This window comes from Mirounga angustirostris, unplaced genomic scaffold (assembly GCF_029215605.1).
Source record: "Mirounga angustirostris isolate CCGP_5_RB_7025 unplaced genomic scaffold, mMirAng1.0.hap1 SCAF_14, whole genome shotgun sequence".
Classification (NCBI taxonomy): Eukaryota; Metazoa; Chordata; class Mammalia; order Carnivora; family Phocidae; genus Mirounga; species Mirounga angustirostris.
Genome location: NW_026991722.1, coordinates 37,238,825 through 37,260,244, shown reverse-complemented (window position 1 = coordinate 37,260,244; position 21,420 = coordinate 37,238,825). Strand labels below are relative to the sequence as shown.

General features: G+C 41.4%; 1 protein-coding gene and 1 long non-coding RNA gene across 18 annotated transcripts in view; both read left to right on the top strand.

The window, feature by feature from the left end:
• DTNA (dystrobrevin alpha) overlaps window positions 1-13,491 on the top strand; it is a 343,646-nt gene extending 330,155 nt beyond the window's left edge. For 8 of the 17 annotated variants that reach the window (XM_045886857.3, XM_045886859.3, XM_045886858.3 and 5 more), the window contains 4 exons: window positions 404-493; window positions 1,768-1,936; window positions 4,699-4,831; window positions 12,366-13,491. In XM_045886857.3, the coding sequence (XP_045742813.1) occupies window positions 404-493; window positions 1,768-1,936; window positions 4,699-4,831; window positions 12,366-12,506 (533 nt within the window). In that variant the 3' untranslated portion in view covers window positions 12,507-13,491. Of the gene's footprint in view, window positions 1-403; window positions 494-1,767; window positions 1,937-4,698; window positions 4,832-6,765; window positions 6,815-6,904; window positions 8,059-9,768; window positions 11,502-12,365 lie in introns of those variants that run through there. The other 9 variants (XM_045886873.3, XM_045886862.3, XM_045886866.3 and 6 more) reach the window with 6 other exon arrangements.
• A 2,461-nt stretch (window positions 13,492-15,952) lies between these two features.
• Window positions 15,953-21,213, top strand: LOC135362498 (uncharacterized). The gene is made up of 2 exons (XR_010407266.1): window positions 15,953-16,898; window positions 20,905-21,213. It is a non-coding gene; the product is annotated as an uncharacterized LOC135362498 (long non-coding RNA).
• Window positions 21,214-21,420: the final 207 nt, after the last annotated feature.

Here is a 21,420-nt window from a genome sequence, read left to right as displayed (position 1 = left end):
ACTAACAGGAGCTAGCAAGGAGCAGCTCTCCAGGCAAAACCAGACTTTACATCTGTGTGAGTTTTCCTACAAAAAGGTGGCCATAGATACTAGTTGGCCTGGGACCATCCCAGTTTGTGCCAGGTCACCTAGTTTTATTATCATGCTGCCCCCTTTCACTCGCAAACTTGTCCCCATTTGTACAATAAATTAAATGAACCCCTCCCTCATCAGTGGCCACTGCCCTAAGTACAATGTATTGTTTCAGAAAATGAACCAAAGCACTTCTGAAAAGGAGAAGTCTTGGAAGTTTTCTTGCTTCAGGATTATCAATGTAAATGATAAACTACATAAAAATTTGGGGGGCAGAAAAGAGGAAAAGCTGTGATTTTTTTTTTTAATTATCATTTCTTCTTCACTCAAGGTTCAAGAAGAAATTTAAGGAATGACTTACTAGTAGCAGCAGATTCCATCACTAACACCATGTCCTCTCTCGTGAAAGAGCTGAATTCTGGTGAGTCCCTAGTCCCCTCTCGTTTGTCTGCACATTGCAGAGGGACCCATAAGTCCTAGGGGCCTCTGTTAGAGATCTCCTCATTGTCAAGTAGAAAAAGATATTTTAAAGATAGGATGTGATATTTTATTGGTATATTCAGATTTTTTAGTACTATTTTTTTTTTTTTTTTTTTTTTTGCTCATTGGAAGACTATTAATACATGGTCAATGCAGAAAGTTTGAAAAATGCAGAGAGGAGTAAAGAAATATACTAAAATTGACTTGCAATTCTAGTTTTTGTAATATCTAGTATTTGTAACTTGTAATATGATCCAAACTGACATGATGCTAAAGTTATTTTATAAAGTCAAATGTTTTATTTACTCATTTAAACTCTGTTCATTTGAAATGCATGGCTATTTGAATGAGGCTAAGTTGAAATTTACCTTTGCAATATGTCCAGAGAAAGATCTGCCCAGAAAATAAAGAGTATGACATTGAGAGGGACTCTTTATTCTAATAATAGTACACAGTTTTTAAAACTTTAACAGCATGAATATGCAAATAAATATCTTACCAGTTACTAATATATCTCATCTGTTCCTTAAGCCCACTTAGCAAGATACTTGTCTGACAGTCACAAAGTTTGAGATTAAACAATTGTGAGGAAAAAAAGTCAATATTAAAAAAAATTCTGGATTTAAGTTTCTTAAGGCCTCTATAATAAGAATTAAAGTAATGAAAATTGTTGCTGCTAGTCTAAATGAAGATTACCAAGTAGGATAAAAATGGCAGTAGTTAATACATATTGACTAATGGAGTATACCCACTGCCCTAGCACATGATGACTAAAATGTTATTCTCATTGTAGAAGCTTCAAATACTATTAGTTTATACTCACAATACTTTGAGGTGTTAAGTGAATGTAATATTTTAGGTTTGTATTTCCTAAATTAAAGTAATGTTAAGCAAAAGTAAGAGCAGTTCTCGTGAAGACTTTTGTAGAAGGGGCAAAACAGAAATATTAAGAAATTAAGTCAGTCAAGACACAAAAATTCCTCAGTATGACTGAGATTCAAAAAAGACAATACTGTATACCAAATGGTTTTCTAGAAATTCATGTCAGTATCAAATGTCATTTCGGAAAAAAAATAATAATAAACTCACCTGACTTATGTGCCATAACTGGTTAATTTCCACGGCACAGGTTGACTTATGTTAAACCCAGCCCCTTATTTGCCAATCATAAAGAAAATCTAAGTCATTCTCCATTTCTTCAATCGTACCTAATAGAGGTGGGGAGTGAAACAGAGAGTAACGTGGATTCTGAATTTACACGGACTCAGTTTGAGGATCTGGTTCCATCGCCAACCTCTGAAAAGGCTTTTCTAGCGCAAATCCACGCCCGAAAACCTGGGTTCCTCCACGGCGGCGCCACCCCCAGCACCATGGGCAGTGACGTGTGAGTATCCTCGGCTGCGGGCCTTGCTCAGTAACACAGTGCTCTGTAGGGAAGATAGGAAAATCCTAACAGGGTTGCCTCCGTCCTTAAATTCGGGATGGGATGGCGCAGTTTCCTTTTCTGCCAGAAGAGGTAGAAGGGTGCTACGTTAAATTTGGTGTTGGGACTTTTCCTCCCCTCACTGTATCAAAAATAGCAATTACCGGGGCGCCTGGGTGGCTCAGTTGGTTAAGCGACTGCCTTCGGCTCAGGTCATGATCCTGGAGTCCCGGGATCGAGTCCCACGTCGGGCTCCCTGCTCAGCAGGGAGTCTGCTTCTCCCTCGGACCCTCCCCCCTCTCATGCTCTCTATCTCATTCTCTCTCTCAAATAAATAAATAAAATCTTTAAAAAAAAAAGAATAGCAATTACCAAAACCACCTGGCGCTTGCTGAGAGCCTGGCGCGCCCAAGGCAAGGCACGGTGCTAGTTGTATACAAAACAGTATTAAAAAATCACTCTCTGCCTTCGGGACTCACAGACTCGTTCAGGAGATAAATCATCCTATCTCCTAAATGTACTGTATTTGCCCTTAGAGGACCAGGTGATGCTAGAGAGGCCTCTATTCAGAATGGGTGTAAACAACATTATATAAGCACTTGGAATTGCAATCAGTAAATGTCTAAAACCTCATTATAAAGAAATCCAATCTGGTTGGCTTGTTGAGTACGTATAAATCTGACCTTTGAAAAGGCATTTTGCAAAGATTTTCATCCAATTAGGCTTCTGTAGCTTGAAAGCAGCAGAATCAGTGACCTCCCCGCCCCAGATTTATCCGTGTCCCTGGATCAGCTCAAACTCCCAAGTAGACAGGCCTCAGAAACCAAACTGGAGAAGCAAAGGGGGAGGAGCTCGGACAGACTTGCTGAGCCCAGCTTGGGTGGGGAGGAAGGCAGGGAAGCAAGGGAGCCTTCAAAAGAACAGGGCTCATGCAGCAGTGAGAAACGTGGGCAGAGAGGCTCACCAGAGGGTTGCAAAGGGGTCCACTGAGCATTACAAACTACAAGGGTGATGGTGCTTAACGTGAAAAATGCTGCAGACTAGTCTACAAAAATAAACTGGCCATTTTCAGGACCCAAAGAAGAAACTAACCAGAGGCCTTCCTGGTGGTGTTGGATCTCAATCCAAGTAGTGAGTAGACCAATAATAATGAGGACCTATAAATAGATGTGGTTTAAAAGCGGGTGGTGAAAAGGCAGGCGGAGAGATCCAAACAAAACCGTTCTGACATAATTTTAAATAGCAGTAGGCTGCCACTTTTAATTTTAGTTTGCTTTCTTGTCCTTTCCTCTATAATTTAGAATTATTTGATTTGTTTTATATTCAAAATGGTGAATTAATTGTTGTCAGTTTAGTCTGGTAGGTAACATACCTGTCTGACTTTTCGTAATGAAGCATTTACATGTGGTCACCTAAAATTTTCTTGTTCTAATCCAAAAATCCAAGACTGTGCTAGATCCACCCCACTCCACTGGTAACAGTACCAGCTCCCAACAGGCTGAAGGAATTGGGAAGGGAAAGTTCATAGACACCTTGCAGACCTATTTAGGTAGCCCCAAACCTCTAAAAATAATGAGAACATGTCGTACAGATATAAATAAACATGAACAATGGCATTTAAGTTCCAACCCAGAAACTTCTACTTGACCACTCTCTTCACTTTAGGGGATGTCTTAATATCTGTACTATCTAAACAGATACCGGGTTTTTTGGTTGTTGTTTTTTTTTAAGATTTTATTTATTTGACAGAGAGAGAGACAGCGAGAGCAGGAACACAAGCAGGGGGAGTGGGAGAGGGAGAAGCAGGCTTCCTGCCGAGCAGAGGCCCGATGTGGGACTCGATCCCAGGACCCCGGGATCATGACCTGAGCTGAAGGCAGACGCTTAACGACTGAGCCACCCAGGCGCCCCAAATACCGGGTTTTACTCTGAGAATATTTTAGTCCTATGATTTAGGTAGTGAATTTATGTTTAGTCTCAGGAATGGTTTTTATAAACTGGGATGGATAGATCCAAATAGAGTCATACATTAGTGAATGAGATCACTCTTCAGTATTTATCTCATGATAGAATTGAACAATTTGAGTGGATTTCTTAGATTAACTATTATAAATTTTTAAGATCAAGAGCTGTGGGTTCAAGTATTACCTTCCTGACACCCATGAGCTGATATTCGAAGACTTATTCTACTGTAAAAATAAAGTACATGGGTGCATATCCCTACATATGTGCATAACACAAAGGGGGGTAAATTATGAACAAATGTCCTTAATCATCATTTCACTAGAGGGCTCACTTTCCTTATAGAAAGTGTTCTTGGATTCCATTAACCAAAAAAAAGCCCAGAGATTGGGAAAACGATATCCTCTCAAAAGATAAGACTGCTTCTTTTAAGATTGACAAACTCTTTAAAGGCAATTCATTCCTGTAAACCAGAGGAAAACACAGATGACCAATGATATCAGACTGCCATAGAAAAATTACATATGAGAATTTCTTGATCATCAATTTCTCCAAACTTCCAAAGTTTGTTTTTGTTTTTGTTTTTGTTTTTGTTTTTTTAATTTTCTGTTAGGTATCAGAAGACCTTGAATTGAAGTGAATTGAAGCCAAGAAGCAAATTAAGGGACTCAGTAAATGGGACCCAAAACCACAGCTAACACATGAATTCTACTCCTACTTTTAAGATTTGCTCCCAAACACCATTTGTGGTCTGTTCCCAGGGCCTCAGAAGATGGGGACCCCTACGTGCGGCCAGAGGATGAGAACTATGAAAATGACTCAGTCCGGCAGCTGGAGAACGAGCTCAAGATGGAGGAGTATCTGAAACAGAAGCTGCAGGATGAAGCCTACCAGGTATGGGGAGCCAGGCCTCACCCCCGGCTCCCAGCCCCCCACCCCTTGGTAGCTGGGTCTTTTACATTACTCAGAAAATCCATGCCTTCTCCTTTCTTCTACCCTCCCTCTCCAGAATATTCTGATTGCATTCCTTACTCCACATATTCTAGACAGTTGTAAAAATTGTAAATACTTCTTAGAGCTATGCCTCTCACCATGAATTCTTAGAAATTCTGATCTGGTAAGTGAAAAAGACCATGTCCCTTTAGGGGAAACATGGTGACTAACAATCTATACTCTTCTAAGTTCAGTGGGAAAGATACGTTTTCTCATAGATAAAAAATAAATAAATAAAAATAAATTTTAGAAAAAATACAGAGAACAAGGCCCAAGGAAACTGAATAAGTATAAATATATCTCTTCCCTTGAATCATTTTGTCCTCATCCTCCTTCACTGACCACCTCATGTCAAAATAAATAAGTAGGAGAGTATCAAATCTCACCAAGAAAGGCAGGAGGAACTATAAGCCCCGTGTTCAGCAGGGTATGGATGGACAGATTTTCATATATACTGGAGTGTATTATTAATCCAGCTGAGAATTCACCGAACATAACACATGCAACTGGGAATAAGTGTAATTAGTAAGTCATTCTAAAGGGGATGCATTTTCCCCATGGAGATTTGTCTACTGCCCTGTTGGTCTTGCTTGTATGTTTCTCTTCCCTGTAATTCACAGGTGTTTTCTTGAGGTTCTAGGAGCTCAGGGATGTTTGCCTGGTTGAGACCTACTGCCCCACCCCTCAGGCCCCATGGGATATTTCTTCATGTCGGGCTTTCTGTCCAATGGCCAGACAAGCTTCCTCCACATTCTTAGATGAGCAGTGGCCCTCTCTTACTCCATTAGTGAAGGAAAGAGAAGCAGAGTGAATACATTACCTCTACTTCTCATATGTGTACGGATGGTTTTGAAATATTTTCCCAAGAATGTAGCAAGAAAGAAACTGAAGCCTACCAACCCCACCCCAACAATATAAAACAAAAGTTTTGCCTCTTTGGAATGTTCCATTAGCCTTTTCGGTTTAACAACCATATTTCAGAAGCAACTAAAATGTAGGCCTCGTCATACCCCACCCCCCAAAAAAGAAAAAAAATCAGTGACTATATATGTAAAGCCATGCTTCAACACTGCAGAAACGGTCAAAGTTGCGGGAAGTGGAGAACCATGGAGAATGCTCTTATTTTGCCACTTCTGTGGCCTGTCCGCAGAAGGAAATTAGCCTGGATGAAGCTGCCAGGGTGTCTCTGGGAACTCTAAGGGATGGCATTCCGACATGCTTTTCATTTGGCTCTGCTGCCTAGAGCGGGAGAGAGATGTGGTGAAATAATCAATGTTCTGGTTCATGCTGTTAGGGGCGCCTGTTAGGCCTCCCTCTTCGAGCCCATATCGATTTCTGGATGTTGGTGACAACAGTAACTGAAGTTCTAGATTTTTCTTTTTAAAGGGAAACCGTCATTTCATATAAAATATTAGATTTGTATTTATTTTAATGAATTAGGAATTTAACCTTATAGGAGTAAAATGAAGGGAAATTCTATTAATAGCTTAAGATGCAACTGGAGTTTTTGCCATCTCTGGTTAATCTTAAGCTCTTTCCCTCCTTTCCTTTCCATGCCCAGTGACTTCAAGGGAAAAGTAAAGACAAGGTGTAGGAGACCGTAGTAAGCCTGTGTGTCCGCACTCAAGGCATATGCCCTAGAGAATGTTGAAGTGACTTTCCTTGCGTACTCTGTGAGCGTATGGTTGCTTGATGGGTCAGAATGCTGTTTTCATTCATCGGACTCTCTCGCTCTCTGTCCTTCTGCATGGCTTCCAACCAAATAATTCACGAGCTTGACTGCATCACAGACTTGACATGTCACCTTTCTTGTTTGTGTCCTTTGTCACCCGCAGGTCAGCTTGCAAGGTTGAATACAATATCCTTTTATCACTCTCCTCTCAAGTAAGTACCGTCTTATTTAGGAGGAAACGTGCCCACTATACACTGAATTCTGATAACTAGTAACCTAAATTCACAATCACTCTCTCTTAGGTGTTTCTGTGTTCTATGTGATAAATACCCTCCTTCCCTCCTGATATCAAAGAATCATCCTGGCCTATGGAGCATTTCATTATAACCCAGTGGAGATTTGGCAGACAACCTCGGGAATTGACTTTTTACTCTATTAATTAGGAAAATTGGCATAGAAATTTCTGTAATGCCAGACACTCCCCAGAAATCCTCCGGGGCTATGGCGCCTCATCACCAGTCCCTAACAGCACCTGAGTTTGCAGCCTCTCTATCACTTGAGAAGGAAAAGTCCAGGCATGCTCAGCACATCCAGGGATGGGCCAGCCTCAGAGGCATGCTGTATTCAGGACCCAGAGATCAAATGTGTGTACCTCAACGAGTGAAGGCAAAACCGTGTATTATTAAAGAAAACAAAAGAAGCAAAACAGAGAGGACAACTTCTGCAGCCTTATATTTTTGGAATAGCTGATTCAAATTCTTTGTGGAATTCAGCAAGATACAGCTTAATTTAAAATATCATTTACATGGTATGTGATTCCCCACCCCCAGGGACCTACCAACATACATGGAAAATCCTTAGTCATGTGTTTAATGTAGAGAGAATAGCACTTGACTGGCAGGACCACACTGGAGGGTAGCGGTCTAGAGCTCAGACGCTGGACTCTGGCAGACCTAATTTCAAATAGGAGTTCCACCAAATCGTGGTCGCATAACCCTGACAAATGATTAAACCCCTATGAACTTCTGTTCCCTCTGCACAACATCTATCATAATACTTACCTCATAGTGGAGTTGTCCTCACTGGGATGTAGTTTATAAAGAGCTTAGCATGGTGGCAAACACACCATAATTTATGATGAGCCCACACATACATGCCTGGCACCGTGCTCAATGCTTTGCAAGTGATTCAATCCTGGGGAGCTGCTAGAGTTATTATGTAAGTGTATGGGGAACCCTACCCCCACTCCCCAGGACTCAGAACTAGCTTGCTCTCTGTATTTTTATAGATAAAGCTAAGGACTCAGCTATGTGTAATGATTTTATACACTTTTGGCCACAATGTCTCTTAAGTCTAGATGGTGTCTCTGGCTCAGGCTGATGGCCATTTGGCTATCCCCCATTACGGTTCCGAGTAAATACACCTCTCCGAGTCTCTGGCCGTAGGGGCCCAAGGACATGTATCTCCTTCAGTGATACAGTCTTTCCCAACCATGGACTCCCAGAAGTCTATAGTACAGCTGGTAGTAAAGTCAGCTCGCTGCTAAATTTAAAAAGGGATCTATTTCTCTTAAATGACAAATCAACTTGCAAAGAAAACATCCTTGCTCATGCATTGCTGACCTCCTGTCTCAGTCCCCAGGTTAGGATTAAGCAAGCAGAAATCATGGCATAACTGCTATTATGAAATATACTTTACAAGCTCTGAAGCCCTTTTGGTGTGAAAAGAAGGATGTGACTGTATTCTAGTCTCCCTCCCTTGCATTTGAGAATGCCACAGCACATGCTCTCCTGAGTCATCATGACCACAGTGGAAACAAGTCCCAGGAGCTGTTTCTGAAAACATCTACTCCCGTTATTACAACTCTAGCCCCAAAGGAGCAAGCCTCTCCTTTCACAGCATTTTCTTTCTCTTCATGCCAGCAACTGGATCATTTTTATTCTGCACATTATTTAACCATCAGTCACTAGTTCTTAGAAAAATATTTTCTTAAACAAACTAATGAAATGTCCTTGACATAAACTCAGATAAGAAGTGGCATTTGGTTCTTCTACATAAAAGCCAAGGATTTCAGTGCTCTAAAGTTCTTCGGCCACTGTTTTCAACTTTTGTTGTCAATTTGACAGTGGAAAATTGAAACCGTTGTGGCTTCTGCCATTTACTACATCATGTACCTACCGAGCTGGTGTTCCACGGGACTCTACATGTGAACTAGCCTGTCATGAAATCAGCCACTTAGGCAAAATGTATTTAAAACTTTATGGATCAATCCAGAAGCCAGTGGCTTTTCATCTTTTCAGCTAGTTCTATCTTAGTATAATTTTTCTCGATGTAGCAGAGAAATAGAGCTGAAATCTTGGAACAGTTTATGCTGTTGAAATCGATTTGTTTGGGTTTTCTGACCCAAACAAGACCAGAAATTGCCCCAAAGCCATGCATCTCTTATCCAAGGGTCTGGAAGCCAACTTCATTGCTGCAAGTCAATTAGGTGTCCACCAGGGCAGAGGGTGGGACCCCAGAGAAATAGAAGACCCACTCTCTGCTCAGAAAGAGCTATTTGAAGATAAGTGTGCACTCACTGATACTAAAAGGAGTGAACAGAGTAAAACCTTGCCTCTCAACTAGCCTCTTTGGAAGAAATGCAGTCTATGTAATATTTAACCCTCAACTTAAGAATCCACCAAAACTCCATTTGGCAGACTCAAATCTTGGATTCGTCCCTTTTCCATCCCTCTCCCCACACAGTACACCACTCTCCTTAGCCAGCCACATCCTAACTTCAGAAATGGGGGGCTTGGACAATCCAAAGTGGATTTTTTTTTTCCTAATTACCATGGCATTTCGATGGTAGGTTAGTGGTCTCATCTGCTCATCAGGTGAGGACAGCACAAACATTTCTGTTTGCGTTGCTTTAACCCTCCAGATGCCTCAGGTACCCATTAAGCAAGGGACCCAGCACAGAGGATGCCCGTCTTCTCTTTCAGAAAGAGCAATAGCATACCGTGTCCCAGGACATTTGCTCCCTATTGTCAGAGGAAGGGAGGAGAGAGAGAGTGTGAATATATGTGTGTCGGGGGGCTGGGGGAAATCCTAAGCTTCGAAACCCTAATTTAGAGAACAGTTTTCATCTTTAAAAAAAAAAAAACTACACATTCCTTATTCCCAGGCAAGCTATAGTCAGACAGATGATGAAGGTAACACGCAAGCTGGTGATGAAGGAGAGCCCCGCACCCACCCCCGCAGAAGAGAAGACACCGGCCCAGGAGCAGCCTCAGCGCCCAGAGGTGCCGCCCCGCACAGCAGCTCCTGACAGACCCCCACCCTTAGAGACGCGTTCTGCCAACAGTAGTGCAGTTGACTTTTCATTCTAAGATTCGTAGTTCATAGGTGTGTGTTTTGAGAAGGAAAAAAAGAAAAGACTTCCGACTCCTGTTCAAAGCTAACTTATCAGCTGCATCTTCTGTAACATGGCTCATCCCTGATTAGAAACAAAAACAGCAACCACCACCACATACACACAGGAAAAGGAAAACCCACAGGCTGAAAACCCACGCTGCTCTTACTCACGATGGCAGTATTAACAAGCATTTTAAGCCTTTGCACATGATAGTGAACCTGTTCCGTTTACAATGACAATATTAATACTGTTTGTAGCCAGACGTTTTGATTTCTGAATTCTTTGAGATTTTAGCGAACCAGTTTATTATACACTGTACATTTTTTTTCCACAGCAATTGGAAAAAAACAACCACTTGCAATTATTCACTAACCCCGAAGGACTTGGTACCTGAGTGTACAGACTCAGAGCCCGGAAGCCAAGAAGGGTCCTTGGCCTGCACTGTCTGCATTTGTCTCTAAGTCCCTGTGAGCAGTGACTTGAACCAATCACACCAGGATAATCCAGCCTTTGGGGCTTCTTTCTAACTTGGGGTTGTTTTCTTTCAAGATACTCTAACAAATCAGCCATAGAATTTAGTGTAAATATTTTTTCCAAGTAGATACCATATTCAAAAAGGAAAAAAAAAAAAGGCAACATTCAAATGATATAGAATCTAGTTTTTAAAATCAGCACAGATCTTCTTAAAAACTGTGAACTATGTTTTGAAATACTCGTTGCTAAAGCTGTTTATAAACCACAGGTGCCATAAGATCCCCAAACGGACTCGAGTTATCTCTGCTCTTCCATGGGCGCGTCCCTCTCGTTTTAGCTTTAGGGAGCATGTCTAACCACACCGCTCGTCCACAGCTTCCCCTATCAGGTTGTCTGGAGGCCTTCAGCTTTAAATGTACAGGCTTAAAGTGTGCTTGCGAACAGTCCCTCTCCTTTTATTTCTGAATGTTTATTGCCTTAGCTGGCTACCTGGTGTTCTGCATGCAGCCTTCTGTGGTCATGGGAGAGGAAACGGGCTCTTCTAAGTGGCGTTGGGATTTTGCACTCAGCGAAAAGCTGATGTGCAAAAGCACGGTGGAAGAAGGAAGAATGAAAGCCTCTGTGGATGGTCCTTTATGAGGGCCCTTGTCAGGTAGCCTTAAAGACCTCCCTTAGGGAGTCTGGGGAAATGAAAACATAATCTACTTGGTGCAAGACTGGATGAAATAAAAATCCGGCAACATATTGAATATGTTATACTTAAATTGGCAGCTTCTCTGGAATTCCTATCTCCTTTAAAAGAAAGGCGAGAACGTCATTTTAGAACAGTGGCCCTCAAAGCGTGTGTCCTGGACCTGCAGCATCAGCATCACTTTGGGAATCTATTTAGAAATGCAAATTCTTAAACCCCCACCCGGGCCTGCTGAATCCGAAACTCTGGGGATTGGGCCCAGCCATCTGTGCTTTAATGGGCCCTCCAGGTGATTCCTGATGCATGCTAAAGGTTGAGAATAAAGTTGCATATAAAATCTCTAAAAAGGCCTTATTCAGAATAAGCAAGAAAGGCTCTGAGTCAAGCTCAAAGCTTCAGCAATTCGATTTTGCTTCCGGGGCTGGCAGAAACCTTCTCCCACCCCCACATAGTTGGTGGTTGGTGTGTGCCCAGCTGAGAACAGACATCCTGACACCTTCCAGGTCCCTCTCCAGAGGGCTCTGAGTTGGTCGTGTCTCTGCATCTGGTCAGAAACCATGTCCTTGGCTGCCCTTTGGAACGAAATCACTTGCCTCGGGGATAGCAAAGCTCTCAGTTGGCATTAGTAAGAAGCCCATTCTGTCCGTTGATGTGCTTCTTCATACTTCCCCAGAGAAGCAGCCTGACAAATGTCCCTGAGAACAGGCTGACACCAAAGGGCACAACTGCACAGTTCTCAGATTTCTTTGCACAGATGGATTTGATTATGAGTTTTGTTGGTTTATCTTAATGTTCATCTCCTTTCCACTGCCCATCGTCTGTGAAACCATACCTCTCTAGATGGGGCAGGTGGCCCCTCGTGCCTCATACTCAGTACTTAAAACCACTCCATGCCAGCTACCTACATTGCTGTCAGCTCTAACTCATAGCCAGGTAGTTCTGGAACTCGGAACTCGGATCCTGCAAGTGGCATTCAGCCCCTGACTGGACTGAGCTGACATCTGTTGTCACTCTGTCTCTGCATCAAAACGCTTGTCTAAGGTTTGAACCGTTCTGCTGATAACTGTCCCCCTTGTCATAGTTTTCATTGCCAACTCCACGACATGGTTGTCGATAGCATGGTACAAGCCATTGCAAGGACTCCGGAAAGTGCCGCCAGTGACCAGTTCCTGACTAACCAGCCACCTTTTCTTTCCCTTAGCTCCACGTCAGCACTGAGACCAGACTCAAGCACCCCTGTCCTGTAACCGAGACAAAATGGCGTGTATTGTTTTGGGGTTTTGTGGTTTTGGGGGGGTTTCTTTCCTTGGCTCTCCAGATTTACTTTTGGGACCTGTTTTAAGTGCAAACCCAGCAGGTTTCACCTGTCCTATCCAGGAGATACAGTTACATCTTGCGGGGATTATTTCTTTCTTGTTCCACAATAAATTGCACATCCATCTCCATCACAGATGATGGCCTATTAATGAGCACTGGTCTAACACAGCCAACCTCCCCTACGGCGCCATGTGGAGGGAGGGAGGGAGGGAGGGAGGAGGGCAAAATCTGTATGAGATTCAGGAATCAGTTGCAGTTGGTCAGGACGCAAGTCTGGGTAAGTTCGGTTGGTCAGAGGGAGATGTGCTGGAGATTGTGAAAAATGGATTCTCGAGTGATCTCTATAAGGCAGGGAAGGTTCATTTGTAAGTAGTAATGTGAACTGAATTGCATAAGAGTGTGGCCTTTGTTGTGATATACTATGTATTTTCTTATATGCATGAGCCGAACTGTCGCATCATAATTTAGCACTGATGTCTGCTTTTATTTTGATCATCTTTGTCCACCCTTATTAGTTCTTTGCTGTTAACTGTAGAGAGACCTTGTAAATACGGCACCTTTGGTTGCTGCAATCACCTTGGTTTGAGTCCACGCAAGGAGCCACAAACAAGAACTCCACTGTGTCCTCAGAAGAAAGGGCCTTTTTACTTTTGAACCAAAAAGAGAAAAAAAATCAGAAATGTTCCATCTTGAGGCTAATTAACCATAAGACATTTTTAATTATGACTACTGTCATTTGACACCATTTGAAATAACCAATTCAGAGACACTAAAGATTTCACAATATTCATTGGTATTGTAACAAAACTACTATTGTATGGGTTTTTTGTTTTTGTTTTTGGTTTTTTTTTTGTATTGCTGTTAAGTATTGTTTTGTGTGTGTGTGTGTGTGTGTGTGCTGGAACCTCCTGGGGACATGTTATATTTTGAAGTGATTAAACTATTTAATTGTGTGTCTATATTTTGGAATGGAATTATTTCTTCATTAAAAAATGTTTTTAAAAACACTATATCTGTGTATTTTATTCCTTTCTTTCAATGAATCTTTCTTGACGCAACATGGAATTAATCTGTTCAAAGGAGAAAGACAAGTCAGCACTTGCAGCAAGAAGCAGGACCCATCGGTTGGGTCTTAAACAACTGGAGCAAAATATCTCACCTTTCCCTGCCTTTGGAAGAGTTCACATATTTAATGCTTGCTTTATATCTGACACTGTTATAAGCACTTTATGTCACTTGACTCGATCCTTTGAATCACAGCATCTAGCCAGGTACTTGGCAATTATGAGCTCCACAATTATGTGTCAAATGAATGAATAAATGAATTAGTAGCTTTTGTTTTGTTTGCACTAGAGCTAGTGAGAAAGGAGAATCAGCACACCCTGGAGGTCGATGTGTTGATAGCAACAGGAATCAAATTATGAGTTCCAAAGAGTGGACAAAAACTCAGAGTCCACAGAGGCAATCACTCCCTACATTCTCATTTCTCTTCCAAGAACCTCTGGATTCCCATGTGATGTTGGGTTGTGTTTTGTTTGCTCAAGGAGCCAATTCCTTGGCGGAACTAACAGCAGAATCTGTGAGTCTGGCTCCAACACTTCATGAATGGCATTTTTGGGAACTCCAACTTGGAATGGCGCTGAAAGTCTGTGCTCACAGAGTCTGGGGTTGATTTACAGTTCATGAAAATGCTATAAACACTCAAGAGGCACTACAGAAAGAAACCAAGAGACTCTGCTATACATCAACGCAGGGGCAAATCCTGACCTGATATGACCACTAGTGGGAGCTCGGACACCCCCGTCCACCCTCGTCCCATTTGGAGGTGAGCAACAAAGGCATGTCTATGGGTGTCTGTCCCAAGTCTCTCTCAGCTGCCTCTCAGTGCCTCATCCCCTCATCTCCTAGGGACCACATTTAACTCTGATCTCCACCTCAGTATTTCCTAAACGTATCTAATTGCCAAAGTCACCTGAAGAATTGATTAATCTGAATTAGCAAGTCCAGAGTGGAGCCAGGGAATCTGTACTTTTAACAAGTGCCTCAGGTAATACAGTCCGACAGCTTTTAAGAACTGCTATCCTCTTGCTACTCAAAATGTGGTCCAAGGACCAACAGCATTGGCATCACCTGGGAGCTAGTTACAAATGCAAAATCTTGGGCTCCCAACCGGACCTACTGAATTAGAGTTAGCATTTCATCGTTTTCCAGGGAATCTGTGAGCACCTTAAAATTCAGGAGGCGCTGACCTGAAGTCCAGCTTTAATCCTAGCCTTCCAGGATGAGGTTCAGTTGGGTCCTCCTTAAACTAAGCTAGTGCAGTGCTTCTCGAACTTACAGAGTTTTGATTTAGTAAGTTGACGATGCGAATACTGATCTGAGGACTACACTTTGAGGTGCAAGGCTATGGAATTCTTTTAAATAAGGTTAATTCTAGGGAACTTGTTACTGGTAAGTCAGATTTGTGGATTTCTATACATAGCAGGAAAGATACTCAAGTTTAAGGGCTTGAACATAACGGCAGCTCAGTTGTTTGGAGCTGCTCAGGTAACACCACAGCAGTTAAACTATACTGTGGAAGCAGCTGAATTTAAGGATTCTGTCAAAGAATCTTTCACTCCAAGGATGGGAATACAAAGAATCACCCGGGAGTAGGACTTGGTGGTCCTACTGGCCCCAAAAGGGCAGATTTGCAAAGTTGGGATAAGGCCAAGCGTGGTGAGAAGAAACTGGCAACATTTCGGATTCATCATCCCAACAGAGCACATTAGCTCCTGAGACACCTGACACCCAGGAAGAGGTTCTCTGGGCACCTTGGAAACCTAGAATTCTGCCATCTGGGACTCTGATGCCATGGACTACGCTGGGACACTATGTTGTGATGGAGTCACCCCCACTTTTGAGAGTCCAAAGATACATAAACAAGGATGTTCATGCAGCCTTGTCTATAGTACTAGAAAGAGCACACATGGACACTAATAAAGGAACACTTAAACTACTTATGGCATGATAGGCTAGGCTGGAATACTAAGAAGCCATAAAAAATGATAAAGAAATGTATTTCTCATCATGGAAGATATCTGCATGAGTCAAGCAAAAAATGCGATTATAAAAGAGTGTAAGAGTGATCCCAGTTTGATGAATATTTGAGTGCTTGTGTATAGAAAAATATACACCAAAATGGTGATGATGTAAATCATGGAGTTGTGGATGATGTTTTTATTTCTTTCGTCATGTTATTCCAACTTTGCCAGGTTTCGTGACATAAATAGAGTAAATGGGAGAATGGGTAGATGGATAAGAAACACCAGGGTGGGACAGTTTCTTTGATGCTGTAATGAGGCTACTTGAGTTGACCAACATCTTTGAAGGGCACGTCTCACAATGTGAACTTTCTGTGCCTTCAGTAAACGGAGGATTCTCTTTTTGCCTGAAGAGATGCTCAATAACATTAGTGTGCCACAGAGCATTGGAAAATATGCGTATGCTTGCTTTATTTTAAAGAAAACCTAATAAAAATATCAGGGGCTTCTGAGTCAGGTTAAGTAATGACAATACTTCATCCTCCTCACAATGTTAATTGGTTCGGTAATAGCAAGTGAACCAGGAATGCAGGCTGTGCATATTCTCCATCTCTGCTTCTGCTGTCTCATGTGTAAATGGCTTTTCCTAAGGAGGAGGGCCACTAAGGATAAGTCTTAGGCAAGAACATGTGTTGGAACACAAATGGCAGTAGGTAAACGTTTTCTCTGGCATTCCATTTTTCCGGAAGTCTCTTTGTGGGCATTCTTCCTTGAGAACAGATATTCCCTGAAAATATCTTTTCTTTAGTTAATCTTACTGGAGATCTTTATTTCTTCAAACTGCACTTGAGTACCATCTGATGTCCTTTCACTTAAACTTAGGACTCCCTTTAGCATTTCTTGCAGGGCAGGTCTACTGGTAATGAACTCCCTCATCTTTTGTTTATCTTCTTAATGTCTTAATTTCTTCCTCATTTTTGAAAAAAAAAAATTATCCGATAACAAATTCTTGATTGACAGGGTTTTTGTTTTTTTTTTCTTTCAGCACTTTAAATATGTCACTGCACTGCCCTCTGGTTTCCATGGTTTCTGATGAGAAATTGTTAATCTTATTAAAGCACCCTGTACATGACGGTCACTTCTCTCTTGCTGCTTTCAAGATTCTCTCTTAGTCTTTGGCTTTCACCCGTTTTATCTCTAGGATGCAGGAGAGAATTCTAGATCAAAGCTATACATCTTGGAGTTGTCGGAATAGAAATGATAAAGGAGCCTGAGAAGGGGTGGTCAGAGAGGTAGAAGAATATCGGAAGCTGTGGTATCCTGGATGCCCAATGATGAAAGTGTTTCAAGGCGGAAGGCATCATCAAATATGTTGAATGCAGCTGATAGGTCAGGTAAGATAAGCACCAGCAATTGGCTCATCGCACATGTGTTGGATTGAATTAACTTAACCATATTCAGAGAATCTCTTTGCTGTTTCTCAACTCCTGTGTTCTCAATGCAATCTTGAGAAACACTGAGTGGAAATTCATGCTTGTTTATCCTCTCAGGGCCTTAGGGGATTTGTTGTGTGGCATAATAAATTCACAGGTTGACCCTGAATTCCATCTCTACACTCCCTCATGGGCCAGCTCCCTACCTTCCTTCCCACTTGGGGAAATCAATCCACAAAGACAGCCCTGACAACTTACATACTGTGACAGGCACTTGATAACAACCAAGTTAAGATAGAAAGTATATCCTTATTGACCCTTCAAAATGGCTTTTTTTTAATCATTATTTTTGGAAGAGGACTGTTTTGTTTAATGATTTTGGAAATTCATCTGCCTTAGTAATATTTCTGAGGAAGAAAGGCTATATTATAAAACTCTTCTGCTCTCTGGATGTGTAAAAATAACATTTAAAAAGTGGCTCTCCCATTTTGTGGCAATGTGTATTTGTTTGACACTCTATATGGGTGATTTTGAGAGCTAAATTTAAGGAAACAATACCTGTAAAATACCCAGCAAGGTTCCAGAACATGCTGGAAGCTCAGCTTGTGTCAGTTCTTTTCCCTTTTTCCCTTGTGAATTTTATAATCCTCGTTCTTAAAATGGGGGCAATACTTTTAGTTTTCAGAACACTCACACAAAAATATATTTAACTTAAAAACAAATATAAGGAAATCTATTCAACCTCATTAAGAATGAAAAGACTAGAAATTAAACTATTTTTATACTAGAGGGATTCAGTGATCCCATAAACAGCAAATTCTGAGACTCTCCAGCTGGCTTTCTCCACTCAACACGCAGAACACTGGCAGCCAGGAATTCACTCTTCAGATAAAAGATGAAAGAGCCCTCACTGGGAAATCTAACCACCACCACCCCCCCCACCCCCGCCAAAAAAAAAAATCCCTAAAAATACTAACATGGGCCAACCAGAGTACCCTACAGGAAAGGTCATATGCTAAAACTACCAATTAGCTCTTTAGACCCTGACTCTCACAAATGAGCAGACAACCAAGTATAACCCAACACTTGAGAAAAGCCTTTACCATGAGCGATAGAGACCAAAACAAAGAGGAAAAAATAGCACCTTAAAGATGGGCTATGATGAAGAAATTAAATAATAGCATGCTAGCTGCTAAAACAATCAAACCCATATAGAATAATGATTGTGTGTAGCATAAAGCCCAAAAGGAAAGTACCGGATATGTAGATGGCTTTCCTCTAAATACTAATTTAGGAATCCTGGCTCCTTCCAGCTTTTGAAAATTTGTGATTTGTATTCTCTTTTGTAGTGGGTTTTCAATATTATATAATGTCCATGCTGACAAAACCTGGATCTACCCATTTATACCTAGAAAATAAATAAGAAAATAAAAATAATTAATTGCCAAGTTGTTCAAAAAAAGGAAAAGTAATCATAGCATACCTTATAGTTCAATTTTGAATCTCAACTTTAAATAGCATACATATAGTAACAATGTAAATACAGAATAACAATCAACCAAAATCGCACATAACAATTTTGGGAAGATGTGTACATGTATATTGTAGAGGGGAGAGGCCATAGATAATGTCTGAAACTTAAGAATACATACAAACAGGGGCACCTGGTGGCTCAGTCATTAAGCGTCTGCCTTCAGCTCAGGTCATGATCCCAGGGTTCTGGGATTGAGCCCTGCATCGGGCTCCCTACTCAGCAGGAAACCTGCTTCTCCCTCTCCCACTCCCCCTGCTGTGTTCCCTCTCTCGCTGTGTCTCTCCTTGTCAAATAAATAAAATCTTAAAAAAAAAAAAAAAAAAAGAACACATACAAACATTATTTGGAGGTAAATACCAAAAGAATTTAAAAAGTATGAAATTAGTTATTTCCAATAAAGGGAATTAGGAAGAGTGACAAACTTTTTAGACCAAGTGAGCATAATTTTGATTTTTAAAAAGAAAAATGGTAGCCAATACTTTAAGGTGTTAACAGTGATTGCCCTGGGATGATGGATTTTTGAACAAATTTTTAAAATATCCTCCTTCCATCTGTATTTTCTGCATAATCTAGAATAAACATGGCTTACTTTTATGATTGAAATATTAGATAAAGTTTAAAAGTAACGTGTCTTTCTATCTCAAATGAGTTTTCATGAGGTTAAATTGCTCTTCTAATTGATGGAAAACTTGTATACATTTGGCCCTTTTATAAAACATACCAGATTTGGCCCTTCTCCATTTATTTTCTTAACTATCTTATTGTTGTTTTTTTTAATGTGTTTCTCTTTTTTTTTTTTAAAGTAGGCTCCACACCTAGCGTGGAACCTAACATGGGGTTTGAACTCACAACCCTGAGATCAAGACCTGAGCTGAGATTGCTTAACTGACTGAGCCACCCAAGTGCCCCCTTTTTTATTTTCTTAACAACAACAAAATAAATGTCTTTCTAGGAAGAATTGCAATTTTTAGGACCATCTCAAGGCAAACTCGATGAGTAGTTAGAATACCCAGTAGGGCCACGCTTAACTGCCTTTGTGACTTTTCTCTCCTTCCAGTTCCACCTCAGGTCATTTGTTTTGCCTCTCCACCACAATTTTATAAGAAATTCAGGGTTAGAAATGCATACACCTTCTCTCCTTTCTTCCCCTCCTCTTACCCTTCTTTCTTCCCAAATTCCAGATATTGGGAAAAAATAACTAACATTTGCATAATCCTTTATAACTCAAAAAACCTGTCTTACCTACATTTAATCCTCACGATACCCATTTTGGGAGTGCTTAGTCATCCAGAAGTATGACCTAGAGAGTTGTCTTTGTTGTGAAAATGTCTGCAGAGGAGGCCAATATGGGAAAAAGGGCATTCCTTCGAACAAGAAACAGAAGGGACACACAAGCAATTTCCCACTATGACAAGATGGTGTGCTTCCCGGAGGAGTTTCAGAAAGCAGGCTTCTCCCTCCATCCACGGCTAAGCAGACTTCAATTCACCCCTGCTAGATCTGGCGTCAGCCAAGACTAAGATTCACCCAAGGAGTTGTGCTCAGCTCCTTGGCTTTGGTTTCATTCCTGTGGCTCTCTCTGGTTGCCCTAGCAACGCATGTTAAACCTGGAGACTTTTTTGTTTTACACATTATTTAAGGTAGTAAAGCAGAACTGGAAGGGTAGGGAAAGGTAAAAAGAGATTTTTAGTGCCAAACTTTTCTAAGACATCAGACTCTGAAGTAAGGCTGTGAAATAGACCAAAACCAACACCCCTTCCCTGCCCCTCAAACACTTCCCTAAGACTTCATCAGCAAAAGTCAGGAGTAATGGGGCAGGTCTGGTTGTAGGACACTGAAGAAGCTTAGGGCAAGAATCTTTTCCCTGGTTCACAGCCAATTTGGGAACAATGGTCCTCTGAAAAACAAAATCCTTTATAGTCTTTTTAAAAATGCTACCTTGGGAAGGTTACTATATGAGAAAAGAGAAGTATTTCCCTTCTATTGCAAAGAGAGCCAAGAAACCTCCTTGATAAAGAGAGATCCAAATATTTTAACCGGATAATAGGAACAGTATAATTTTACCAGAAAACTTAAACCAAGGCTAAGAGGAGGTAAGTTTCAAACTGCATATGAAACTTAGTTTCCAACTCCCACTGTCCACCACAAACAAGCATACTTGTTCAAGAACAGAGACATGTTTTTCCAGCCACTGTGAAGGTCTCTGTATTATGAACACTGAGTGGTATAAGGGACAGTCTTCACCTTTTGTCCTAAAAAAGCACAGTCATTCTTCATATGACCAATTAGCATAATGCTAAATGGCAAGTCTGTGATGGTGGGGAGTGTGAAGCTAACAGAATTTATTCCAAGATGATAGCTTTGTCCTGGCCAGGCCTGACAAAGGGACAAAGCTTTGTAAATAATTGCTGGCTCACGTATTTGCCTTCCCAGACTCTATGCCTGTGGTGAGCAGGGTCTGCCCTCATTTACAACATCGCTTAACCCGATGCCTGGTGCAAAGTGATTGAGCAATAAATATAGAAGAAATAAAGAAAATGAGGAGGACGCACCGTTCCTCGGGCTACTCTTGGAAATATCAGTAGTCAGAGCCAGAATTTTGAATGGAAGCTTTGGAAGAGATGAAAATCTATCTGGAGTGGACTGTGGTAAGCACTAGAATGGGGAGGTTGAGGAGACCACCCGTGTGCTACAGAGCCAGGTAGTACTGTTGCTTGTTCCCCGATGTGGAGATGCTGATTTGTACGCTGACCTCCAGGCTGCAGAAATGCCTGATAACACAGCCAGGACTTGGCTCAGAAAGTGATTGAGCAGTTTGCCTGAGACTGACCCAGTTTTAGCATAAAAATCCCGGAGGTCTGAGAAATCCCTCAGTCCCAGTCAAATCAGAGCAACTGGTCGCCCAGAAAGCAAGTAAGGAGACACTCAAGCACTCAGGCAGGTAACAAA